Source organism: Talpa europaea, assembly GCF_964194135.1.
Source record: "Talpa europaea genome assembly, chromosome: 16".
NCBI lineage: Eukaryota > Metazoa > Chordata > Mammalia > Eulipotyphla > Talpidae > Talpa > Talpa europaea.
The window spans coordinates 28,568,425-28,596,124 of NC_140084.1; the positions used below are offsets into that span (position 1 = coordinate 28,568,425).

Consider the following 27,700-nt stretch of genomic DNA (forward strand, 5'->3'; position numbering starts at 1 on the left):
TCAAAGATGGAAGAACCCTTTGCATTCACTTTCATAAGCGCCAATAAGTCATTTCACTATCTCTCTCAAGGCAGATCTGCCTGTTTTAAATGATCACTCTCAGTGTGAGTAATGTGATGTGCCCCGAGACTTCTTGGTTAGGGCAACCCATTCTTCTACTTCGTAAGCATGAGATCTGTTGTTTAGGTGTAGGGATAGCCATTTCTTAATTGTTTAAAAAAATAAAAATTTCCCACCTCCTGTGGGAAGAGGCCCTTGGTTTTGTGTTGGTGTCTCTTCAGTCCCAGCCCCTCCCGCCAGTTTTCTTCCTTCTTCCTGATGTCTCAGTTACACTCCCTCTAATGCCCCAGAACTTTTATTTTAGGCTAACACCATGTGTAGAGAACAGTTCTTTTGGCAGGCAGATTGTCCCATTGTAGTACATTTAAAAAAATTTTTTTTTGGATCTCAATTTATGGTCTTGTGACTTTTTTGTGACCATTAACTCTCCTCACCTCCTATTTGTTTGACAGAACAGAGTAGGATATTTGGGTATTGTAGCTTACTGGCCATAGGCTTCCATTTTAGAAGCGTTTTCTTCAGTGCTATCAAAATCTTAATGTAGGAAATACCATACTTAGGAGATCTCTACATACAGTTTATAGAGTCCACACTGTTATATGCATGGAGCACAATGTTTATACCCCGTTCAGTTAAGACTGAAGGGAAGGTGGGGGCCTCACTGGTGGCCTAGGGGTTAAGTCTCAGTGCTATCACTGCTGTGGCCTGAGTTCGATTCCTGGCCAGGGAGATGACCCATATGGCGCAGCAGACCTCTCCTGCCTTGCCCGCTGCTCCCCTCAGCAGTGTATTTCAGTAGATCCGCCTGTTATGTCCCCCACTCTGTCTCTGGTGAGTCCTCTCACCCCCCCTGCACTTCTGGCATATACCCCAGTTCTTCTATGCAAAAATAAATAAAATAAAAATCTTACAATAAAGGAATAATTCTTTAAAAAAAAAAAAAAGACTGAAGGGAAGGTAAATCAACTGGTAAACTGATGCTCTTCTCCCCACTCCCATCACTGCCATTAAGAGGAAGCCCCTTCAAATATTATTTATCTTATACTTGGATAGAACTAGAAAGGTTTAAGCTTTGGAAATGGTGTCTGAATTCCTAATAACAGAATTTTTAGAGTTGTTTTTATTTTTCATTAGAAGGAAATAAACTTCTTTTGTCTGGTTTCTGTGCAGGTTCTAGTAAATACGGCTTGCTGTGTTTTGATGTTGGTGGCTAAGTTAATCCAGTGCATTGTGTTTGGTCCTCTTCGAGTGAGCGAGAGACAGGTAAGTCCAGATTGCAAGGATGGATTCTTGTGACCAGACTTTTTTTTTTTAAATCAGCTTTGCATTTGGTATGATTTCAAACTTAGAGAAAAGTTGCACAAATACTATGGAACTCCCATATACCCTTTATTCAGATTCAAAATTTTTGTCTTTTTTGCCTTAACATTTGCCTTTTACTGATGCATCTGTGTTTTTTTCTATTTATACATCTTATGTAATCTACATATATAATCACATATATAACTCACTTTATATAATCTATAGTACTGATTTACTGTAGCCACATTGTTCCAATATTGTTTATAGCTAATATCCCCAAGACTTTTGTGAATGTAGTCTTGAAAAAAGTATGGCTTTGTTTCAGTTTGAATGATCCTAAATACCATTCTTTAGAGTATGTGTTCTTTTCCAATGGAATTTACTAAGAGATTTTTACCCCTTTTGAGAAAGTAAATTAGCATTCATTATTCTACAAGTAGAAAATTGGGTGACTTGTTCTTGTTTTTGGTGAGCTAGTATGACATTTGACGATTACTCTCAGAATGTATATTTGAAGAGGAAATGCTTTCAATAAAGAATTATGTCACTAGCACATAGTAGATTGGCAGTTCCCCAAAGATTTTAGAGGCCAGAGTAGAATGGTGTCTTTTAAAATATTAATTTAGTACTGACCTTCAAAATGACAATATACAAACAAAACTGTATTTTAACTACTAACATGTTAAAACTATAACTGGCTTCACTCCTTACCTACTCTTTCAGCCCACATCTCTTGTCCGATCCTAGTGTAGAGCTGAAATGCGGTCACTGTGTGCTTGAGCCCTTGGAAGCTGTTATGAACAGGTTTATTTGTTTTCAAGAGATTTTTTTCATCATTGAATATTCAACAGTTTCTCTCAAATATCCACTCCAGCCATCTCCCAGATGGGGTTAGTAGAATGTAGAGCGTTTTTGGGGGTAGTATACAAAAACTCCTTTGATGTTTCTCTCTTCTTCAAAAAAACTTGGTCAGGGCAGGCAGGACGTCTAATTGATATGACACCAATGGATCTTACGTACTATTTTCTTTTTCCTAAAATATTAAATATCAGTTATATGAAATCTATAGAAAATACTACTTTAAGTAACATTTTGGAGTATCCATAAAGGGTTCATTTATTCAGCTCTGCTTGAGTTTTCAGTGTGGATCACATCTTTCATGCTACCCTGTGTTAATTTTTTTTTTTTTTTTTTACTAATGTCATCCAGTAGCATTTATTAAGCACCATTTTGAGTTAGAATGCTACAGAATTGACATGGACTTAAAGTTCAAGAAGTAGAGTAAAGCTAGAGTCAAAGACATTGAATGCCTAAAATGAAACATATTAAACTTTTAAGTAGAGATTTAGAGCAAGGCATTTTTTAAAGCACTTTCTACCTTCTATGACACTGTACTTATATTTATTCAGTTTCTCCAACAGTTCTATAAGATGTATTCCATTGTCTTAAGACCCATTTTGTAGCTGGGAAAACCCATTTTGTAGCACAGGGATGTCATGTGATTTGTGCCAGGTCACACATCAAATAGACAATAGAACAGAGATTCAAAATGAGGGTACAAAATACCCGAGGTTCATCTTGTACTTTACCAGTCCCATATTTGAAAACAGACATTACTTGAGGATACCTAGTTTGTTTGTCTCTATACAAAGGGTGTATAGTCAGAGCACAGTTTGTAAAAGTTATCAAAATAATTTTTTTAAAGATTTATTTATTTATTTATTTAAAAATTTTTTTATATAGAGGCATGTTTTATTTATTTATTTGTTTGTTTGTTTTGTTTATACAAGCACTGGGTACAGTCAAGAGCAGGAGGGTGAGAGAATTCACCAGAGCCAGAGCAGGGAGCAGAGCAGGCAGAAGGACCGAAGTACACTGCTGAGGGGAGCAGCGGGCGGCAGGAGAGGTCTGCGCGCCATGTGGGACCCTCCTTCGGTGGCCGGGGAGCAGCCGGGGATCGAACCGGCGCTGCAGAGGCCGAGGCCGCGGGCAGCTTCGCAACCCAGCGCTCAACCGCTGCGCCACCGGGGAGGCCCAAGATTTATTTATTTATGCATACAAGAACTGGGGTACAGGCCAGAGGTGTGTGTGTGTGTGGTGTGTGTGTGTGAGGATTCACCAGAGACAGAGTGGGGAACAGAACAGGAGGATTGACTGAAATACACTGTTGAGGGGAGCAGCAGGCGAGTCAGGAGAGGTCTGCTGTGCCATGTGGATCACCTCCCTGCCTGGGGATCGAACTCATGCTGCAGAGGCTGCAGATAGCTTCATAGTGCACATCTTAACCCCTTGTGCCACCAGGGAGGCTCCTCAAAATAATTCTTATCTTGAATCACATCATTCAATTATTAGACATTTCAGTTCACTATTTTTAGTCAATTTTGCTTTTTTTGCTCTTTTATTTTTGAATTTGTGAAACATTTACATGGTTCAAAACTATAAAAGTATACTTAGAAGTCCTGGGCCTCCCTGGTGGCGCAAGGGGAGCACAGCACTGGGAGCTATCCACATGGTGCAACAGACCTCTCCTGTCTCACCCACTGCTCCCCTCAGCAGTGTATTTCATTCAGTCTGCCTGTTCTGTTCCCCACTCTGTCTCTGGTGAATCCTCTCACCCCTCCCACCCCCCTCCACATCCTCCCCGCCGCACCTCTAGCTTGTACCCCAGTTCTTGTATACATAAATAATTACATCTTTAAAAAAAGTATTCTTAGAAGTCCTGTTTTCATCCTAACTCCCTTTACCCAGTTCTCACTCACTCCCATAGCTGGTTTGGCAGTATGTTTAAAACTTGTTGGCTAGATGCCCTTCTTTGCCTCCTTTGACCCACAGGAGAGTAATAAAAAATTAAACCTGGCTGTTCTCAGGTAGGAATGAGTACAGTGAAGCAGATACACTTATATACTGCTTATGGGAATGTACATGTATGCAACTTTTTTTTTGTAAATCAGCTATTAGAAACTGAAAACATTTATAACTTTTGATTCCATAATGGTGAAGATATGGAAACTTAAAGATAATTGCAAATTTCTGACTGTTAAAAATAAAACCCAAATCAGTCTATTCTTATCACTAAAATAGTATATTCAGCACACTTTCAGTGACATTGGGAAAGTTCTCACAGTATGATCATTGAAATAATGCATTACACAAAAGTTCATGCTGTCTACATAAGGAGAATGCAAGAAAAATGCATTAAAATCTTAAGGCATCGTTCATGTTTTAATTTACTTGTTCTTTTTCATGCTTTATTCATCATAGGCTAACAAATGAGCTTGTGCTCTTTTTAATCTGAAGGTTTTTTCTTTTTGTTTTAAAAAAAGAGTTGAAGTCAGCAATTAATTTCTAGATGTCTTATCTTTGTTCTTGAGAGAATTTATTTTTGTCTTTCCCTTCCTTTTTCTTATGGATGAGTGTTGGAAAGCTGAGTATAGAATTTTTCCTCCATGGAAGCCAACTTTTGTTATGTTAATTTTTCCAAATGGCTTAGGTGTGATGGTACTCACCTTATAAACATTCTTCTCCTTAGCACCTCAAAGACAAATTTTGGAATTTTATTTTCTACAAGTTCATTTTCATTTTTGGCGTGCTAAATGTCCAGACGGTGGAAGAGGTGGTTATGTGGTGCCTTTGGTTTGCTGGACTTGTGTTTCTACATCTGATGGTTCAACTCTGCAAGGACCGATTTGAATATGTGAGTTTTGGGCCCAGCTTTTGCTTTCTTAGTCATACATCTGCCAGGTCTGAGTGGTGTCATGTGAATGAGCCACACGGGTACGTTCAGGGTACCTCTCCACTGGAATACTCCTGATGAGTCTTGGGTGGCCATTGCCTGTTACTTGAGGAACTTTCTGCAGCACTCATGGAAGAGAGGATCAGCATCTTAAAGAAATGTTCCCTCCCCTGCCCAGTGGTACATTACATTACAGTCCCCGTGGGGTCATATCATCTACACAGTTTTGCTCACCGAATAAGGAAGCTATTTAATAGGTAAATGAATAAAAGCTGGTCTCTCCAGTTATTTTCTGTTCCAGTCTTCCTTTTTTTTTTTTAATCTCTTACTCTAATTTCCTGGAGCTCCTCTTTCTGACTAGTTTGCACTGTTTCCACCCTTGGGTAAGAACTGAATTAACTCTCTTAGTTCCTTGGTCCCTAGAGAAGTGAACCCTTTTCTGTGGGGTGTGATTCTTGCCTTCAGAGCTCTGTAGGTGAACCCTCACTCATTAGTGCTCCTGAGCTCCTTCATGGATCCTAGGTAAATGTGCACCCACAATTCTGCCCCTGTGGTAAGCCCCCTCCAGAGCCCTGTTTGTTCCTTTCTTTACCCAGTACTCATGGGCTTTGCATCTCTGCATTAATCTCAGTCTCAAAAAGGATTTAGCTGTTTCACAATTCACCCTGCTTTCCCTGTTAAGAACTGGAGCTTCTCACCTCCCTAACTGGTTTGTTATCTCTTCCTCCTGCTCAGGAGTCACAGCCCCAGGGCTTCTTTTCCAAGTTGTTGCCTGTCTTTACTGTTAACATGAATATATCATAACAATAAATCTGACCTGGATTACATTTCAGTTGTCCTAGCACTAAATAGACCAGGAATGTCTTCCAGGTCAGTACTGGGGAGGAGGGCTAGAGAAAGAAACAACAGAATGTGACTTTGTCCTGAGATCCATCAAATATTAGAAGCCAGAATTACACAAATTTGGAAAATTGCTCACAGAGGTTCATAATCCCAGTGGTAGGTGGATCCTTGAGAATTTGAGATGCAAACATAATGTATGTTACTATGATCTAAATATATTTAGATCAGTTTTAGAATTTTGACCATCTGGTAATAGGAAGCATTTCTGTGCCTCAGCATTTGGCCAAGCAGCTAACACAGACCCCCAAGCAAAGGCATGGAGGTTAGCCTTGAGTTTCTCACTGAAGTTTAATACTGTCGTGAGGGTGAACAAGTGCCTTCTCTTTTATTCCAGCTTTCCTTTTCTCCCACCACCCCGATGAGTAGCCATGGTCGGGTTCTGTCTCTGTTGATTGCGATGCTGCTTTCCTGCTGCGGACTAGCACTTGTCTGCTGTGTCACAGGTTACACCCAGGGAATGCACACGTTGGCTTTCATGGCTGCGGAGGTAAGATGCAGACACAGGCTTTTGCTCTGATTATATTCTTGAATGTTTTCAAGGAAGCTTGGGATTATTTCACCCACAAAAATAATTGGAAGCGACTGATAGGTATTTGATCTCTCATTTTAACAGGCATTTTTTAAGTTCCTTTGCTTTGGGTATGGTTTTTTTTTTCCCATGTAATTGTTCCTACAACCTAAAGGTAAATTTATTTTGTGCCAACATTAACCTAGTGCTTATTATATGCTAGAGATTGTTCTCGATGCTTTATATGTATTGACTGATCTTTTTATTCCTGTTTATGAATGGAGGAGCAGGTATAGAGGGTGAAGTGACTTGCTTATGGTTCCAGAGTAGCAAGTGGCGCAGTCCAAGTCCCTCCATGTAGGAAGGCTATTTCCCCTTAAAATGCTATGAATAGTGATTAATAAGAAAATACTGTATTATTGGTCTTTTAGGAAGGACGTAAGATTTTACTCAATGATACTAATAGATAAGATATATTTGAACATAATAAAAAGGTAAGCAGTATTATTTTGAAGGACTAATACGAGATGTCATGTATATTTTTATTTATACAATTACTGGGGTACAGGCCAGAGGCATGGAAGGGTGAGAGGATTCACCAGAGACAGAGTGGGGAGCAGAACAAGCAGACAGACCGAAAGCACTGCTGAGGGGAGCAGGGGTCGTGATAGGAGAGGTCAGCCGTGCCATGTGGGAATCTCCTTGGCTGGCCGGAAATTGAACCTGTGCTGCAGAGGCTGCAGATAGCTTCACAGCACTGTGCTCAACCCGCTGTGCCACTGAGGAGGCCTCCATGTATATTTTTAAATATACTTTTTAACCTTTCTGAAAACAGATATTTTTGTTCAATAGAAATCAACATTTTCTCCTATGTCCTTATCTTCAATGGCTATATTTGCTTTTGTCCTCAGGCAAAATGCTTTTATCTTGTCCATAAGTGCTGTTATTAATGAAATAATTGAAATAATAGGTTACTAAAGCTATTTAGCTAATACAAAAACACTGAGTTTAAATTCCTAATTGGGAATTTATTAGAATAGGGTTAAAATGTATGTTGCTTAATAGCATTTATTTAAGAGTATAGGGCAGTATAAATAGAACTAGAAAGGGAACATTTAAGCTCTTAATAAATGCATTTGTAATCTTAGTTTGAATACATTCTGTATAAAGTGTATACAACTGTATTTCCTCTTGAAAAAAAATCTGTTTAAAACTTTGATTACACTGCAACAAGGATTCAATTCCCAGACAGCCAGGGAGATTCCCACATGGTGCGGCAGACCTCTCCTGTCGTACCCACTGCTCCCCTCAGCAGCACTTATTTGAATGACTTATTTGAATTAGCTTGCTTTACATGTATTATAAATCATCATTTAAGTAATAAAGTGTTTTCCTTCTTTGGTTTTCTTTTAATTGATATTAGGACAAACTTTGAAAAAAGTGTACCTGAAAATAAAGACATTTAAATTAAACCTATTAGGGCCTCCCCGGTGGCGCAGCGGTTGAGCGCTGGGTTGCGAAGCTGCCCGCGGCCTCTGCGGCGCCGGTTCGATCCCCGGCTGCTCCCCAGCCACCGGAGGAGGGTCCCACATGGCGCGCAAACCTCTCCTGCCGCCCGCTGCTCCCCTCAGCAGTGTACTTCGGTCCTTCTGCCTGCTCTGCTCCCCGCTCTGGCTCTGGTGAATTCTCTCACCCTCCCGCACTTCTGACTGTACCCAGTGCATGTATAAACAAAAAAAAAAAAAAAAAAAAACAAAACCAGCAAACAAATAAATAAAGCATGCCTCTATAAAAAAAAAAATAAATAAATTAAACCTATTAGGTCATACTAAAATATTTATTTTATTTTGACTCATTACTTTTTTTAAGGTAATTCATCAAAAGATTGGATATTTTATTTTATTTTTTTTAAGATTTTTTTTTTTTAATTTCTACAATAGCTAGGGTATAGGCCAGAAACGCAGGAGGGTGAGAAGATTCACCAGAGACAGAGCGGGGAGCAGAACAGGCAGACAGACTGAAAGTGCTGCTGAGGGGAGCAGTGGGTACGACAGGAGAGGTCTGCCGCACCATGTGGGAATCTCCCTGGCTGTCTGGGAATTGAATCCTTGTTGCAGAGGCTGCAGACAGCTCACAGCGCGGTGCCTAACCCATTGTGCCACCGGGGAGGCCCAGATTTGATATTTTAAATGAAATCATATATATATTTCACATATATATATAGTGTTTCTCTTCTGTGTAAAATAGTTTTCATTTATAGATGGGAGTTTCCTAATCTTAAACATAAATGATGGTGGAACAGCTTTATTCCAGTAAATTGAGAGAAAATTTTCTTCGTCAGGTTTTGTAATATAAAATACACAGGGGCTTACCTAATTTTTGATCCCTCTTTCTCTTCTGTGTGGGCAAGAGGAATTTAAAAGTGATATGTGGAGAGCAGTTCTAACATTCTAGTACATAAGCTTCATCTTGATTAGAGGGTCACCAAGTATTCAAACACCCCTTTAGATCATCCACTATGGTGACTTAATATTTAAAGTAGAAGCGATTGACAGACTTCTAGAATGAACCTCAGGAGGCAGAAGGCACTCTTAGCAGATGGACAGGTGTAATTGGTTATCACCAGTTAATAGGAAAAGGCTTGATAAAAGTTGGGTTTCCAGGTCTTGAAAATATTCCATGAAATTTGAAGCTGATGAAATAAAATGGTCGGTAACCTGAGAAACCTGCATTTTTCCCCTTTTGGTTTTACTGAGATATAATTGACACACAGCTCTGTGTAAGTTTTAAGGTGTCCAGCAGAATGACTTGACTTATATTATGAGATGATTGCCATATTAGGTTTCATTAACAATCATCATTTCTATGGATGCAAAAAATGAAAAAGAAAAAACATTTTTTCCTTGAGATGAGAACTTGTATGATGAGAACTGCTTTTCTAGTGACTTTCAAATACAGTGTTGATGACAGTCGTGCTGTGATTTCCACCCCCAGCACTAACCACCTTACAAACTGGATGTCTGTACCTTTTGACCTCTGCCATCCAGTTCCCCCCACCCACCACCCCTTGAACAGCCTGCTTTTTAATTTAACTGAGAAATATTTATCTTTCATCATTTTGTAAAAATCTGACTTAAGCATTCCTAACTTTTCCTAAACATCTTTTTTACAGTCTCTCCTTGTGACGGTGAGGACTGCTCATGTGATTTTACGGTGAGTAGGAATTTGGGAGGGAGTTGATTGAAACCTTCTCATAAATTGATTTTAAGGAATAGTCTATAATAAATATGTCTATATGCTATGACTATGCTGTATCACATTTTAAGCAAATTCAATTGTAGTAGACGAATGAGATGGCTTTCTTCTGTTCACTCCAGCTACGTAATTCACCTCTGGGACCTCAACCACGAAGGGACATGGGAAGGAAAGGGGACATATGTCTATTACACAGATTTTGTCATGGAGCTCACTCTCTTGTCCCTGGACCTCATGCACCATATTCACATGTTGGTAAGTTTCCTCAGAAGCAGCTCTGAGAGCTAAGTTTTTTAGAGTCAGGAAACCTGGGTTAGTATCTGAGCAAATGAAACATTCGTGGATAAACCACTTAACAGACTATTAAAGCCAGTGTAGCTGAGCCCTGCTGGGTATTTTTTTTTTTTTTTTTTTTTCCACTGGGCTAGAGCGGTGTCCTGGAACCACTCTGACTGTGCCCAGCTCAGGAGAAGTTAGCTGTCCTCTTAGGAGACAACTCTGTTGACCAAGTCAGTAGATAATTCTTTCAGCCTGGAGTTAAGAAGACAGCTCTCCCCGTCATTCCCATGGCTTTTAGTGTTTAGCAGTCACTCTGTGCATGGTGGTGGCAATTTGTGTAATGCTAGCTGTTTCAGGAATTCATGAAATTTCCATCTTTGCAATTAAAAGCAAAATCTTTGTATTTAATTCCTCCTACCTTCATTGTTTACATTTCAATTTGATGTACAGGAAATGGCATTTTGAAAACTTGCTTCATTGGTTAGCTTTCCAGTGATGTAGTAATGGTGAGATTCAACATATTTGTTAGGCAACTTATTTAAATTATAAGACTGTTAAGTAGCATTTAAAATTTTTGGGTTAATCCAAGCACATTTCTAAGTGTACTTTTTGAAAGTGACTTTGAAAAGATACTTAGAAAGAGCCTCCTCCCCATCCCAATATCTTGCAAGAGGGCCCAGAGATAACTATTAACACTTTTTGTATTGTTTCTGTATACATTCAAATATATAAATTTATAAATTGAGATCATATTGTGACTTTATAGTTTAGATTTTTTTTCAGCTAATGATTTTTGCATATTTTCCTGTACTAGCAGCAAATTTTTCTAATCTATTTTAATGTTTTCAAAATCAAAATTTTATCATATAGATGATTTAATTAACTGACCCTCATAATGGGATTAGTTTGTGTTGGTGTTTTGCTAGTTCACATATTTACATAATTTTTTTGTCACGTTTCTTCAAGGTAGTTTTAGCCTACTTTTTAAAACTTAACAAATAATTTCTTCCACAGTGTTGTATATAAATTATATTAAGGCTTCCCTGGTGGCTCAAGGGGTTAAGACACAGCCTATGAAGCTGTGCACAGCCACTGCACCACGAGTTTGATCCCCGGTGGCCAGGGAGCTATCCACATGGCATAGCAGACCTCTCCTAACTCGCCCGCTGCTCTCCTCAGCGGTGTGTTTCAGTCTACCTGTTCTGTTCCCCACTCTGTCTCTGGTGACGGTGAATCCTCTCCCCCCCCACCCTGCCCCCCACACCTCTTGCCTGTACCCTAGCTCTTGTATGCATAAATAAAACAAATCTATAAAAAAATAAAATGTATTAATATGTAATGTTATTATATAGTACATTTAATGTCTATATAATTTTAACCTTTATATGAGTTTATGACCTGTTTCCCTACGGGCATTTTGTTCATTTCCTGATTGTCTTTTTTTTTTCCTTTTTTTTAAAGATTTATTTTTATTTATTTATACAAGCACTGGGTACAGTCAGAAGTGCGGGAGGGTGAGAGAATTCACCAGAGCCAGAGCGGGGAGCAGAGCAGGCAGAAGGACCGAAGTACACTGCTGAGGGGAGCAGTGGGCGGCAGGAGAGGTCTGCGCGCCATGTGGGACCCTCCTCCTGTGGCCGGGGAGCTGCTGGGGATTGAACCAGCGCTGCAGAGGCTGCAGGCAGCTTCGCAACCCAGCGCTCAACCGCTGTTCCACCGGGGAGGCCCAGTCCTGATTTTCTTTTTGATAGTAGTATGAATGGACATCTTTTTACAGTATGCTTTTAAATTTCTGGTTAGCACCCCATGAAAGATTTCTAGTGTTGGAATACTAGGCCAAAGAGCATGTACATGGTTTAGGGTAGTGAGATAAAAATATCATTTGCTTCCTAAAAGATTTTTCTAAGTCATCAATAATTAAGAGCTTCTGTGGTACATTTCACCTTCATCACTTGCAAGTTCGCATTTTTATTGTGTGTTCTCTTTCCTCTTGTTCAGTTATTTGGCAACATCTGGTTATCTATGGCCAGCTTGGTCATCTTTATGCAGTTGCGCTACCTGTTCCATGAGGTACAGCGTCGAATCCGCAGGCACAAGAACTATCTGCGTGTGGTTGGGAACATGGAAGCCAGGTGAGAAAGCACGGGTTGATGTGCTCAAATTTCCTCATCTTAGATCTTTAATAGTAACAGATTCCAGATTGCTTTTGTGAACTGTTAACAGAATGGTGGTGAGTGTGTGCTTGGAGTAAGACTTCTTAAATGTGAATCTTATTTGCCATAGAAATTTGGGCATTTAACTCTCTGTGCCCCAGTTGCTTCACCTCTAGGAATGATGGCAGAACCTTCTTCCTTGAACTGTTGGAAGCATTCAGTGGGCTGATACGTATAATGTATTTAGAATACTACTGGGTACATGGCATATGCTCAATAAATACTAAATTCTTGTTATTATTTTTATCATTATGTTTAAATGGATACTCATTTGGGGTTCTACCCTCTTTATTTTATGACAGTGAGTCTGATTCCCTGCACATTCATGTTTGCTCTCATCCCCTCTCTCTCTCATTCTTAAGTATCTTGAAGGAGGCAACCTTTCTCACTTGCCTACCAGAAGAGACACCAAACCTGAAGGTTTGGTGAGTTTAACTGGGTATCTTATTTGTGTCTGGGAAAACTATTTGGCTCTCTGGCAGTCTTAACTTCTTTGATTTACACAAAAATTCTCCCTCAATTGATTGCTAACAGGAGCCGCCATTAAGATACTTGATTTCTGTGTTTAAGTTCTTACTGGCTCTTTGATGGAATACCAGGAGAAAGCAGGTGCAATGTTAGTGATGTTTGGAAATTCTTTACTGAACAAGAGTTCTTCTGTTCTGTGCTGTTGGGAAGGTGAGGTCTGTAAGCAGTGCTTCAGTCACTGTGTGTGGAATTGACGGATGGCTTCTGGGCACATTTTGTTTTCACAGGTTTGCAGTTGCGACTCCAGAGGAGCTGGCTGTTAATAACGACGACTGCGCCATCTGTTGGGACTCCATGCAGGCTGCCAGGAAGCTGCCCTGTGGCCATCTCTTCCACAAGTAGGAGCTTTGTGAAGGGTTCCCTGGAACTGGGGTTCTGTCCCAGGCGTGTGGGTACTTTTGGTTCCCTGGACTCGGGACTAATCCTGGCAAAAGTAGTATGTGGCCTGAGACTGGTCATGGTGCCAGCACTCTGAGTGGCATGACAAGCTTTGGGGCATCCTCCTCTGTTCCGTAGCCTCTCCCTGCTCCACAGACTTCCCCACCTATAATTTGCCATTTTCATTTCTTGGTGTGTTAACTAGCTTCATATTCCTTCTCCAGTATAGCAGATATGCCTGGGAGGTTTAAAAGAAAGGGTTAAGGTGATTCCTTATTTTCAACAGCTTGCTCCCTAGTTGAGATGAGAGAATATTTATTTTTACATTTTGCATGTGCCCCAAAACAATGTAAGTACACAAACCAGAGAAATGGGCAGAGATGGGGACTAGACTAGGAACACTAACTGGTCCAGGAGGACTGTGACCGTGTCATCAAAGATCATTCAAGAGGATCTCCTGAAAACCTCATGATTGGCCTAGTTCTCTGTGTAGAACAGAGTCTTGTCGGCCCATGTCACAGCCCTCTCTGTCTTACATGACTCATTTATAGGGATTTCTGGGGCTCTTTAACTTAAGTCATCTTGGTTATGTGAGGAAATTTTTGATGTTGATGGACTTTGGTATACATTTTGGCCTTTTGCATCTGTGGTCAGTTTTGCATATTGAAAAATTTTTGATCTTATATCTTTGATCTTACTGAATAATTATATTCTTTTTACATTGGTATTACATCTTTTAATCTTGTTTTATATTTCCAAATGGTTTTTCCTTCTCTTTTTAATATTAGAAGGTCTTTGGAGTAGACTGTCAGTAGCTCAACAAATAACAACAGGCTTTTTATAGACTTGTGTGCTGTGTTGGGCTCTGAGGATAAAATAAAAACGACAGATATAGTCTTTGCTTTCACAAAGCTTATAGTTTAACAGAGGAGCCAATGAATTAACCAGGCACATTTATGAATAGGAAGTATAAATTGGGTGAAGAGCAGTAAAGAAAAGGAACATGGTTGTTGAGAGCTTGAAACAAAGGCATCTGACTCAAACCTGGAGGTGTAACTCTTGAGGCTGTGTCAAGGGTGTTAAATCAGTAATGGGAGGGGCTGGGGGGTAAGAGTGTTTGAGACTAAGGGGCCATCTCTGTAGCAGCAGGCAGTGTGGCATATTGGGGGAACAGCAGAGAACCTGGGGGACTGGAACTCAGAATTTGGGACGTGTGGTATTTGCTGAGGTAGGGTTTAATCTGCAGGGTCTTGAAGGCAAGCTCTCGGCATGAGAAGCCATTGAGATTTTTAAGTTGAGGTTGAAAGGCTTGAGAAGATCTTGCTACTGTAGTTCAGGTGTGTGTGGAGAGCAGCTGGGAATGCAGTGGGGGACGTAGAGGTGGGAAGCAGTGGATGGACTTGAAGAGGATGAGGCAGGATGGGCTGCTCTGTGGGCTGGGAAAAGTGTTGGGATTCGAGTTTTGTGGATGGCTAGTGGTGCTGTGGATGCTCATGAAATGTGCTAAGGATATCTTATTTTGGACTTCCTGGTAGCTCCTGTCTTCGCTCCTGGCTCGAACAAGACACCTCTTGCCCAACATGCAGAATGTCTCTCAACATTGCTGACAATAATCGTGCCAGGGAAGACCATCAAGGAGAGAACTTGGATGAGAATTTGGTTCCTGTAGCAGCAGCTGAAGGCAGACCACGCTTAAACCAACACAATCACTTCTTCCACTTCGATGGTTAGTTGGTTTCAACCTTTAAAACCATACCCAGGGGGTTTTCTTCCTTAATGGGATGCTGTTTTGATTGTAAGCTGCCCTGTACAGGCCAGTTTAATGTTAATTTCTGATTAATTCAAAGTGTTCAGTATCGTTATCACTGAGGAGTTATTCTGTGCCAGGCATTTTGCTAGATTCTGTCACTATGTGGGTGAGAATGGGGGAGTGGAGTAAAATGGTATCAACCACGCCTTCCAGGAACCTACTTCATCAGCTTAGTTGTTAGCCGTTGCGTTCATTGCATTGTGTGGTGCTCATGCTCAGTGAAGGGTCACCCATCTGCCTTTCCAGTGAGTACCCAAAGCAGACCCAGAACTGGAACCTGTTTCCTGGCCCATTAAGTGTGAACATTCTGCCTTCGACTGTGTTGAAAGGAGTTGTGATAAAAACCACACTTAAAATTCTATCAGGCATTGGCTGACGATCCTTCCTAAATTCATATTACGTGGAGCTGTTGTTGATTTTCATCAATTCCAAAACCACTAAATTCTGTGACTTCATATTTCTTGTTATGAAAAGTAGGTATTCCTGGACTTAGGTTAGGAGGAGCACATTCAGAGCTCTGGTTTGAGCTTCCAGGCAGGGATGGTGCAGAGTCCCTGATAGTGGGCAGGTGGGTAGAGCCAAGTGTGGAGAAGAAGGGTGAGGGCTCTCCACTGGCTGGGCTGGGCATGCTAGAGGGCCTGGGAGGGGCTGCTTTGGTAGCTGTTAAAATTAAGACCTCTACCAGATAATCTTGGACTTGGGTCCTGGCTAAGTACTCTATTATTTTATGAATTATTACTGATGACTTAGTCAAAACAGATAAAGTTAGCTTTATTTCTCCCTAATATTTTTTTTTTTATCAGCACATTTTGTTGGGTAAGATCTTTGAGATGGTCATTGAATTTATTTTTATATTTCATGCCTTGTCGCTTTTTTTGTGAAGGAAAGAAAACTTCCCCTTAAACACGTGGCTTGATAGTGACTTGCTTTACAACCCATACCTGGTGGCACTATCTCGTAGGATCAGGGACCCTTTTCTTAGGGAAGTAACCAAAGAAGCAGGCTTCTTGGTGCCATTAGTCTCCAAGGACCTGTGTTGTAGAGCTGTCTGAAAAGAATTTTGAATTGGAAAACCCAAGTCTTTAAACCAGATTATTAACTAGAAAATACAGGTCATGAAAATGATTGTCAAAATAATGTCTCTAAATGAATACTGTTTGTTTACAACATCCTAGAGGAGAGCAAAACTCATCTGTTGTAGCAATTTAAAAACCTGCCTTATATTCGAGACTGCCAGAGTGGATTGAGATTGTGTGCTCCAGGGTTAATAGAAAGCAGGAGGGCCTAGTGGTGAAATGTTCTGGAAGCTGGCTGGTTGCCTTCATAATCCTGGCCACCATAAATCAATTGTATGATCTTGGGCAAGTTACCTGACTTCTGAGTGCCTCAGGGACCAACATGGGATCTATAGTCAAATCTCTGAGAAGAGTAAAATGGAAATAACAATCGACATTACCATTTGGGGTTTTAGTGAAGATTAAATGAGTGAATCCATATGAAGCCTGGCACAAAGGGCCTGGCACAAGGAAGCCCTCAGTGAACACCAGGGGGATCCAGTGGCTGTCTCTCTAGTAGAGGACACGGGAAGAGTCAGGCCTGTAAAACCTGTGCTGGCTTCTTGTTTACTTTAGGGTCCCGGATTGCGAGTTGGCTGCCGAGTTTTTCAGTGGAAGTGATGCACACCACCAACATTCTTGGCATCACGCAGGCCAGCAATTCCCAACTAAACGCAATGGTAAGGACTGCTGACCACATACAGGGCATGACTGACCAGCAGGCATGGAAGAAACCCTGGCCAGTGCATGGGTGTAGGACCTGGTTGGTCTTTCTCTGCTCTGGCATAATGGCTGCATTTTCAGGGGGGTTTTATTCATTCACTGGGAACACTTAAATTCCTGTGTTTTAAAATTTGAAACTGGTTTGGAAACAAACTTTTATTCTATTTGGTGGCAGATGACCTAACATTGCCTGGGCATTCCTACTCTGTTTAGATCGAGGCCAGTTTTGGGACTCTCCTTGATTTAAGACAAAACTATTTGGGAAATTATTGACTGGAGTGAATGATGTGCCTTTTATTAAAAATTCTATTAGACCTGCTGAATGGTTTTTTTTTTTTTTTTTTTTTGACCCTTGCCTCCTTCCTTCCCCAAATAAATGGGTAAGTATACATGCATGCATCTGTGGGTATACATATGTATACCTTGAGATACTGAGGTGTGCTGTTGACTCAGGGGTATTCAAATTCTTTAATATTATTGTTGTTTTTTAGAGCTTTGTGTTACGATATTTTGTTTTATAGCATTGAAAAATGTGTTTCACCATTGTTGAAATAGTAGTATTCTTTGTAGTAACAAATACGGGAGTCTTAAAGTACAACTGTGGCCAGATGGACAGGGCCTCTGGCTAACTGGGGTAAGCCTGGCCAGTGCTTTGGAGAGTCATTCGTTCATTTGTTTGTGTTAATGTAGTTATTCAGCAAATTTGTACTGACAGGCTATTCCTGCGGGTTGATATTATAGAACATAAACTGTGCCTTGCCTTGTACAAGGTAGGCCTGAGCCCTTCTCTTAAGAAGAGTAAGTTCTTGGCCTCCCTGGTGGCGCAAGGGGTTAAGATGCAATCTATGAAGCTATCCGCAGCCACTGTAGCACAAGTTTGATCCCTGGCCAGGGAGCTGCCCACAGGGTGCAGCAGACCTCTACTGACTCGCCCACTGCTCCTCTTAGCAGTGTGTTTCAGTCTGCCTGTTCTGTTCCCCACTCTGTCTCTGGTAAATTCTCTCACCTTCCCACACCTCCGGCCTGTACCCCAGTTCTTGTATGCCTAAATACATAAATCTTTTAAAAAAAGTAAGTTCTAGGGGCCTCCCCTGGTGGCGCAGGCGGTTGAATGCCGCGCTGTGAAGCTGTCCACAGTCTTTGCAGCGCCGATTCAATCCTGGCCAGCCTGTGAGGGTCCCACATGGCGTGGCAGACCTCTCCTGTCTCGCCCGCTGCTCCCCTCAGCAGTGTATTTCGTCAGTCTGTCTGTCTCTGGTGAATCCTCTCACCCTCCCATGCATCTGGCCTGTACCCCGGTTCTTATATAAAAATAAATAAATCTTTCAAAAAAAAAAATAAGTTCTACTTAGACACAGATATGATCCCTACTGGAGGTGACGAGTGCTGGGAGGGCAGCAAGGCAGGGGAGTCCTTACAGGAGGCATTCTGAGGAGGTGATATTTAAACTGAGACATAAAGGACAAGAAGACATAAAGGACATAAAGGGTCGAGGCAATGGAAATAGTAGGTGCAAAAACCATGAGGGGTGAGAAAACACTAGAAACTGAGAGAACTCATTGAGGTTGGAGCCTCACAAGTCAGGGACCAGTGTTGTAGCATAAATCAAGATTACAGAGCCAGGTCATGCAGGGGCTTGGGGGCCACCATCCAGTGTAGCTTTTTAATGAAAGTGATAGGAGACCAGTCAACAGTCCTGGATATCTCCCTGGAGACTGACAGGACACTGAGAGGAGAATGGTACACTTTGGAGGGGCAAAAATGGAAGCACTGGGACTCGTTAGGAGGCTGTTGCAATAATTTGGGCAAAAGAAGATGGCAGATTTTAGGTACTTGGAAGATGAACTGGCAGGGCTTGATGCTTTCATTCGGATGTGGCATGAGGGAAGTGAAGTGAGGGAAGTAAAGGAATGAAAACGGACATGTTAGTTAAGTAGCTGAGCAGATAATGGTACCATGTATTGAGATGGGCAAGAGTCAAGGAGAAACAGGGTTGAGGAAGGGACTCCGCATTCCCTTGGCTGGGGCGCTGGTCGGTCTGTGAGGCATCTACGTAGAGATAACGTATGGGCAGTTCTGGACCTTGGTAAAGAGGGCAGGTGGAGAAGCTCATTTGGGAGCTTGAAATCTCTAGGTGATATTCAAAGTGGGGACTGGATCTCCTTATGGAGACAATACAGCTTGAAAAGCGAACTTGGGACTGAGTTCTAATAGTGAGGAGCCATGGCCGTGACTGAGAAGGAGGGGAGCCAGGAAAGATGGCAAGTCAAGGTGGTAGGAATTCTTAGAAGATGAGGACAGAGAGACTACAGGTTGCGTTTGACAGAGGGGAGGAGCTTGATTAGCTGGAGAAGAATATGCAGCTTCAGGGCCTAGAGGTGGATTGAAAGTGAGTGGGAATTAAAGAGTGTCTGGCAGAGATGTCAAGGTGGCTTCTTGATGGGTATGTGGTATTAGGATTTTTTTTTCTTTTTTAAAGGTTTTTGTTTTCTTGTTTAAACATATTTGAACTGATCATTTATCCACGAATTTCCAAACTGATAGAGGAGTATCGTCATGTTCCTATCTTTCCTATCTTTCCTCCCAGACACACCTCCCTCTCCGTTACAACCTTGACTTGTCTCTTCTATTTTCTGTTCTTCTAGAATGTTTGCCATGTGCTGTAAGCAAAGGCTAGTGTGTATCCCTATTCTTTACTCCCTTGGGTCTTCTTTTTTTCCAGGTTTTAAGTTATGGTAAAATATACTTAGTGTAAAATTTACCTTCTTAGCCAATTGTAAGTTTACAGCTCAGTGTTACCACGTACATCCGTGTTGGCATGCGTTGGCATGCGACTCACCACCACCCACCTTCAGAACTCTTCCCCTTGGAAAACCAGTGCTCTCCCCATTAAACAGTGACTCCCTTTTCCTCCACCCTCCAACACTGTTGGGTACCATTCTTCTTTCTTTCTCTATGATTTTGACTATTCTAACTACCTCGTTTAAGCAGAATCATGTAGTGTTTATCACTTGGTGACTGGCTTATTTCATTAAGCATAATGACTTTAAAGTTCAGCCACGTAGCTTATGTCAGCATTTCAAGGCTGAATATAGGATTCATTGTCTGAATATAGGAACATTCATTGTCTGGATATAGCATATTTTGTCTATTTACATCCATGTTTTAGCTATTATAAATAATGCTGCTTTGAATGTGGGTATACACATGTCTCTGAGGCTCTGCTTTCAACTTTTGAGTATCCAAGGGTCTTCTTTAAAAAAGATGCTTAAGTGTGCTTGATATGTGGATGGGCATGATCAGCAGAGGGGAGAGATCATTGGTACAGAAAAGTTACCTGAGAGAGCAGAAACCTTGAGATGGTGGGCAGGCTTGGGGACCAAAGGTTGGGGGAGAGGTATGCCTTTGTTTGGAGGAGGGATGGATGTGGCTGTCCAGATACGTCATTCTGAGGTATGATTGGGAAAGGAGGTTTGGCCACAGTAACCCCAGGGTGAAGCAGCCTCAGTGTCCCTCGAGGAGAATGGATTGTCTTGTCCTGTTCCGCAGCATCGATTAACCTGGAGAACTTGATGCTAAAAAGAATAAGCCAGCCACAAAATGACAAGTATTACAGGATCTCTTTACAGGAGGAAGCTAAATCAGTCAAACTCTTAGAGTGGGAAGTAGAATGGTGGTTGCCAGGGGCTGGGGCAGGGAAATAGGGAGTTGCTGTCTATTGGGTTTTGTTTCAGTTTTGCAAAATGAAAAACTTCTAGAGCCCTACTAGTGTGTATATAGTTAACACTGCTGTACACTTCAGGACGGTTAAGATGGTAAATTTCATGTTACATGTTTTGACCATAATACTAAAAGGTATGGCTTCCTGCCGGCTCTTCCTTTCTCAGGGAGGCTCCAGGTCAGCCTCAGCGTGGGTGATGTCATGGAGGTCTAGTAAAGTGAATCTTGGTCATTTTTTTTTTATTTGGAAAATGAAGGGAAGCTGCTTGAGATTAGAGGAGAATATTGTCTGATTATCGGGTTTTTATGGGCTCTTGCTAGTTTCCTTTGATTTGACCTGGGGAAAAAACTGATCCACTTGCATTCACATCCACAGTAAGGGGATCTCAGGCACTTGGAGGTGAGAGTCCTCTGCTGTGTACTGCGTTGCCTGCCCTCTGCCAGCTGGAAGCAAAGCTCTGTGTGGGCTTCACCCTGATATTTTCTCTCAAGGCCCCAACATTGATCCACACACTGTCGTCCTCTGCTGGAGTCACTATCCTAGTAGTAGACTTTATTGTGCCCCCAAAATGGTTATATTTTTTCTCCTCTTTCCTTTTGAACACTTGCACTTCCCATAAATAAAACCTTGAACATAAACATTGGTAAAATAAATACAAAAATACACACACACGTATAAATCTGGAGATGCCTGCATGAGAGTCTGGTGGGGGTGTGCTCTCCCCATCGCCCTACTGTAGGTCCCTGTAGACTTGAGACATTTCCAGAATATACTTTGAAAACTACAGCTCCAGGGTGATAGTAGGAATTCACCTTCTTTATAATCTTTTTGTTTTCAATTTGATATAATTTACATATAGTAAATTCACCTTTTTTAGTATCTACTTTGAGTTTTCCCAAACTGAGACAGTTGTGTGATCACCACCACCACCACCAAGATAGAGAAAAGTTCTGTCCCCTACCCCCAAATTCCACTGTGCCCCTCTGTAGTCACTTCCTCACCTCCAGCTCCTGCCACCACTTAGCAGTTTTCTGTCTCTGTAGTTTTCCTTGTCCAGAAGGTCATATAATTGGAATCATACTGAACAGCTTTTTGAGTCAGGTTTCTTTCATTCACTGCATTTGTATTTCGTCCATGTGGCATGTAGTGTGTATCAGAAGTTTGTCCCTGTTAGGGATTACATCTTTAGGGAGAACACACTTTTTACATGAGTTATACTGAGCTTTAAAGTGTTTTTGAAAACTAGAATGTTCTAGTTCAATCCGCCTTGGGATCCAACTGGAATTCTGCGCTTTTTTTTGTTTTGAAATTGGTACTATCCCCAGGTTATCTACCTGGCATCCTGGAAAAATTGGAAAATTTCTGCAATTTGATGATGATCTACAAAATGGAGGGGGCCCCTTACTTGTGTTTTTAAGGCAGATCACCAGGTTCAGTGAATAACTGTTGCCAGTGAAGGTTTCTCTGGTTCTGTATTCCTACAGGCACATCAGATTCAAGAGATGTTTCCCCAGGTTCCGTACCACCTGGTGCTGCAGGATCTCCAGCTGACACGCTCGGTTGAAATAACCACAGACAACATTTTAGAAGGACGGATTCAAGTGCCTTTTCCCACACAGGTAAACTGGGGTTTTCAGAAGGACAAATGGATTGTTTCTACACACAGATTTACTGCTCTAGATTACCTTTTTTATTTACAACTCAGTGTTTATACTTTGGTGGAAGTTTTCCATAAATTCCCTATCTGTCCAAATTATGACTGAGAACAGACCCACCAAAGAGACTCAGATTATACAGGGACACATGTACTTGGGTAATTTTTTCTGTAGATACACACCAGCTTGCACCTTGCCAGTCTAAGGGGTTAGAGCATTGAAGGATAGTCAGCCTTCTTCCACAGAGGACAGATAGAAATATTTTAGACTTTGTGAGCTATACATTCTCTGTTGTAACTTCTCAGCTCTGCTGAGAAGCACCAAGGCGGCCGTAGGCAATGTGGAAATGAATCATAGCCTCGGATGGGTGCAAGGACATTCACATTTTAGAGGCAAGCTTTCTGGCAGGACCAAGGGATTTGTAGATATATACATGACCAGGGATTCATCTACCAAGAAATTATATTTGCTGGATTATGCAAAAACATATGAAAATATATTAATAAAATTTTAAAACTTGAGAATCTTTGAGGAAGAATGAGTATGGATTTTGGAGTCAAAGGGACTGAGATAATGGATGTGACTCCCCAGTCCTTATCTAGCTGACCTGGCTGTTGGCTTTGGATTCACCAGCACCAGAGCTGAGACAAGGATTCGAATGCAAGTAGTTAATTTGGGAAATGATCCAGGAAACACAGGGGTAGATGGGGCTGTGAGAGAGAGAAGCGGAGGTGACCAGTCAGGGGCTTGTTACCCAGCAAGGTAGCACCTTGGGTGGCGGGCGCCCGAGCCCGCTGGGACCTCTGGGCTTCAGCACAGAACATGTTACCTCCTCTGAGAGGTCAGGCGTGGGGTGCTTACACCCCACTTCCCATCAGTTCTTGGGTGAAGGCTGCTTCTCTGTGCGGGGGAGGGGAGCAAAGTTATTTAGTGCAGCCAGAGGGAGTACTCAGGCTGTAAAGTGCAGGCGGCACCTCTGTGGTGGATTTTTTTTTTTTTTAAGATTTATTTATTTATTTATACAAGCACTGGGTACAGTCAGAAGCACGGGAGGGTGAGAGAACTCACCAGAGTCAGAGCGGGAACAGAACAGGCAGAGTAACAAAATACACTGCTGAGGGGAGCAGCGGGTGGCAGGAGAGGTCTGTGTGCCATGTGGGACCCTCGCCGGTGGCCGGGGATCGAACTGGTGCTGCAGAGGCTGCAGAGAGCTTCGCAACTCAGTGCTCAACCGCTGCGCCACCGGGGAGGCCCTGTGGTGGATCTTGAGGAGATAAATGAGGCCCTCACGAGGAGCCGTCAGTCCATGCTGTCTGTGCTCATCGGCTGTTGTTGGGCATTTACTGTCAGTGAAAGGGACTGAAGTGGAACCAGTTGACGACTCACACGCTAAGGCCTCGAACTCCTCTGTCTTGACTTTGCTCTCGGTAGCATTTTTATTTCTTTGAGCCCATCGCCTGTGACAGGGTCATCCCTCCCTCTGGCCACAGGTCTCTGTGGTCTGTAGGTTGGGAACAGCTCTGTGCCCTCAGTGGTGCTGTTTCTCTTTCAGCGGTCAGATGGCATTAGACCTGCACTGAACAGTCCTGTGGAAAGGCCAAGTGGTGATCAGGAGGACGAGGAGGCCTCTGCCCGGGTAAAGTCTGCACACTAGAGAGCCAGAGTGTGTGGGCTGAGGAGGAACGGGCCAGTACGGAGCTGTGGTCTCAAGCCCTGCCTCTGGCGTTGGTGAGGCTGAGGGCAAAAGCATGGCCCCCGAGCCGGCCTCAGCATTCAAGGTTAATTAACAAAGTAGGCTGTGCCCTGCAGCCCACTCGCGAGGGACTGTGCTCAGGCCCTGGAGGAGAAAGGAGCCACGCTGAACCCACCACTCCTGTGAGCCTGAGCAGCAGCACCAGGACGGTGCCAAGTAGACCTGGTCAGGGCTCAGGGTGGCTGGACTCGTTCATTCACGGGGGGAATGGCGTTCAGCTCTCCAGAGGTGAAACCACTGACTTATTCTTCCCCATCTCACTTGCCCAACTTAGCATTTGGAGGCACTTCCATGCATTTTACAAAAATGAGTAGAATGGGGTGAGGGAAGGCGGTTCTCTTCAGAACCAGGTCTACTTAGACACCTCAGATACCTCTTGGGTGACTGCCCTCCACCACAAGCAGCTCATCTGTCTGGTTTCCAGGGCCAAGCTCTCCCTGTGCTCTTAGCCCTATGCCTAGGGGTTCCAGTTTGCTTTCCTTCTCTGTAATTTCTGTTTACTTAATCAGTTACCACACTTGCCAAAATCTTTCTTAAGAGATTGGAAAAAAGAAAAAACCCAAACATCCCATGTTTGTGACGTGGGCCTTTGACATGCAGGTAGGACTCGGGGCTGAGGTGGTGCCTCTTTTCCAGCACTGTCAGTCAGGGTTCTTTTGGAAGCGGCTCCTTGAAGCTTTTGCCTCATGTGTTTTTCTCTGCAAATAGGAAATAAAAACACCTAAGACTTTTCCAGTTCTGCTGCTAAGAGCTAGGCTTTTCACATCCAGATCCATAATTGGCTTGTGCGGCCTTTGTGGAATGCGCCTGGCTTCTCAGGAGGGAGGGGATCATTTTTGCATTTCCCACTTTTTGGTAGCTGACTTAGTTTAGTTTGTACACTAGATTGGTTTGGGGGCATTTGTGGGTACAGGGTGTCCCTGTTTATCTGATTCCCCAACTCTCCTTTTAGAGGTAGTGTAAAGATTTCTGAATTTTCTCTTACATAGTGGAGGTAAAGTATTTCACATGGAAACTTAACATACAACATTTTGATTTTCAGGAAATAAAAAACCCTTGGATAACAATTAAGTTAACAAAAAGCCTCAGTTTAGCCCAATTATCGCATCAGCTGGACTGGCCACTTACTTAGCTGCTCCCTTGACCCAGTCAGGCTGTATTAGTTAGGCTTGGAGGCCTGAGAGGAAACCTCTAATTTCTTTCTTCCTTTTCCTCTTCTACTCACCTGCTCTAGAGTCATGCTGAGGAGGAGGGGCTTAGATGGGCCACGTGACCAGCATGCCTGTGTGTCACTGACGTTCTTAGTGCCAGCCTCCTGCCCCATCTCAGACCAAAAACCTTAGTCTACTTCCTTTGAACTGGGCTGGCTGTGTGTGACCACCCTTCCACATTGTCCTCTTGGACAAATGTCCATTTCAACCACCTTAGACTGCCTCCCTGCTGAGGGACCCATGTCTGTCCCAAGGACACATAGCCATCCCCACCCCTTTTTCTTGGTCAGTTTATTTCTCCTAGATGTCTTGAGTGCCAGTCCTTGTGACTACCAGACTCTAGGGAATACCATTCAGGCTGGTCACTTGGTTCTTTTGAGTCCCCCCACTCATTTGGCTAAGGCCAGGAAGAGGGGGTGAGAGTAGGTGGCAGAGAAGCACTGTACACTGGCCACTCCTGATGTAGGCCTGCTCCTCAGCCTCCTCCAGCTCTTGGGGCCTGGTAGAGGTGTTGGCCCAACTGCAGCTGGGGTCTGTGTCTGCAGCATGAGCAGCAGCCTGAGATGGGGGTTGGGGGGATTGTTTGAGAGCATGGGTCCCCTGGGCCTTGTCTTGGCCTCTGGAGTTTCAGCCAAAATGGAGGCTCCTGTTTGAAATATTCTGTCACACAAGGAACTGGGTGATATTATGTCTGTTTTTAGACCACCCTTTTTATCTGCTTCACTCTGTTATCAGAGTCAAATGAGGGTATAAAATTTGTGCATATGTAAATTGCACAAATAAATGTGCAATTTAAGTAAATGTGAGAAGACTTTTTTTTTTTTTTTTAAAGATTTATTTATTTATTTATACAAGCACTGGGTACAGTCAGAAGCGCAGGAGGGTGAGAGAATTCACCAGAGCCAGAGCGGGGAGCAGAGCAGGCAGAAGGACCGAGGTACACTGCTGAGGGGAGCAGCGGGCGGCAGGAGAGGTCTGCGCGCCATGTGGGACCCTCCTCTGGTGGCCGGGGAGCAGCCGGGGATCGAACCGGCGCTGCAGAGGCTGCGGGCAGCTTCGCAACCCAGCGCTCAACCGCTGCGCCACCGGGGAGGCCCAAATGTGAGAAGACTTGTTTCAATTTTAAAGCAATTAGTAGACTTGAACAGGAAATTCCCAGAATACAAACCAGCAGTTAACTTTGTTACTATTTTCCAAGAGTACAGTTTCAAGGTGCTTATGTTTTCATGTTAGTCATTACTTTGCTAACAGGCAGCTGCTAGTGTGGTCAGGATCTGTTCTTGGTGGGCCACTGGCCACTTCTGCCATAACACCTGTGCTTGGGGCTCCCTGCTCAGCTGCCTCCCTTTGGGCTGGAAGAATGTTGGGCTGCTCTGGCTGGGTTGGGAAGCTGCTTGGAGCGTGGCCTGTGCTCATGGTGACCCCTCGCTTCCTCCGTGTCAGACCGAGCGCGTGCCGCTGGATCTCAGTCCTCGTCTGGAGGAGGTGCTGGACTTCAGCGAGGTGGAGGTGGAGCCCAATGAGGGGGAGGACTTTGAGGCTCGTGGGAGCCGCTTCTCCAAGTCTGCTGACGAGAGACAGCGCATGTTGGTCCAGCGTAAGGACGACCTCCTGCAGCAGGCACGGAAGTAAGTCGATTCTCCAGCCCTCGCTGGTGTGTCTCAGATCAAAACCTGCTACCCTGAAGGCCATTGTCGTGTCTACGTTGTAGCTTTTTAAATGTCAGCACTGAAAAGCCATTGCATGTCACCTGAACATTCAGATGTCAAATCTCTTTTGAAAATCCAGAGCATCTGGTAATAGTGGACCCAGCTAGAGACTGGTGCAGCTGGTGCCGTGGGTTGTCTCTTGCAGACATTTTCAGTCACCCTGAGAGGGAGAGCATTTGCATGCCGTGTGTTCTAAGTCCATTTTACTCATTCTGGTTATCTTAGTACTGTACGTATACCCACTTGACAGATGTAAAACTGAAGAACCTGAGACCTAGAGAGGTTCCCATCAGCCTGTGTCCAGCTCCCACAGCCTTTTCTTGGCTGCTGTCCCCCAGCTGCAGCTGGAGTGTGGCGTGTCCCTGTGTATGTAGAGTTCCTCAGGGCAGGGCCAGGGCTGTGTTCACATGAGGGGTTGGTGCCCCAGCAAGGCTTGAGAGATGTGTATATGGGTGTGTGTGTGTGTGTGTGTGTGTGTGTGTGTGAGAGAGACGTGGGAGTGTATGTGGGTGTTGTGTAAGGGGTGTGTGTGTATACATAGCCCAGCAGCAGAGGGAAGTCAGCTGAACAGCCGCTTGATGGGCCTTCACCTGCTGCAGGGAACTTTTACTCCTGTTCGGGGTTAAGCATCTTTTGTGGATGCTGCTGAAGAATAGCTTCCTGGAGATGCCTGGAAAATGGGGTAATTAAAAATAAACAGACTATGTGTTCCAGCACCTCCCTCATCTTTCATGCAAAATCCTTTGTTTTTTGTAGGCGTTTCTTGAACAAAAGTTCTGAGGATGACTCAGCCTCAGAGAGCTGCCTCCCCTCGGAAGGCGCCCCCTCTGACCCTGTGACCCTGCGTCGAAGGATGCTGGCAGCTGCTGCCGAGAGGAGGCTTCAGAAGCAGCAGACCTCCTAG

The 27,700-nt window shown here is 43.2% G+C and overlaps 1 protein-coding gene across 3 annotated transcripts; it reads left to right on the top strand.

The window, feature by feature from the left end:
* Positions 1-1,236: 1,236 nt before the first annotated feature.
* Positions 1,237-27,700, top strand: AMFR (autocrine motility factor receptor; the record flags this gene model as incomplete). Of its 3 annotated transcripts, none has more annotated exons than XM_084256657.1 (13): positions 1,237-1,323; positions 4,892-5,056; positions 6,333-6,485; positions 9,679-9,719; positions 9,884-10,016; positions 12,039-12,172; positions 13,009-13,119; positions 14,746-14,885; positions 16,601-16,704; positions 21,953-22,087; positions 23,676-23,759; positions 26,531-26,715; positions 27,553-27,700. In XM_084256657.1, 13 exons carry the CDS (start codon positions 1,261-1,263, stop codon positions 27,698-27,700), a joined length of 1,596 nt encoding a protein of 531 aa, XP_084112783.1. The 3 variants fall into 3 exon arrangements, with proteins under 3 accessions (XP_084112783.1, XP_084112782.1, XP_084112781.1); XM_084256656.1 differs by having other exon boundaries at positions 1,237-1,308; positions 14,695-14,885; XM_084256655.1 differs by having other exon boundaries at positions 1,261-1,323; positions 14,695-14,885.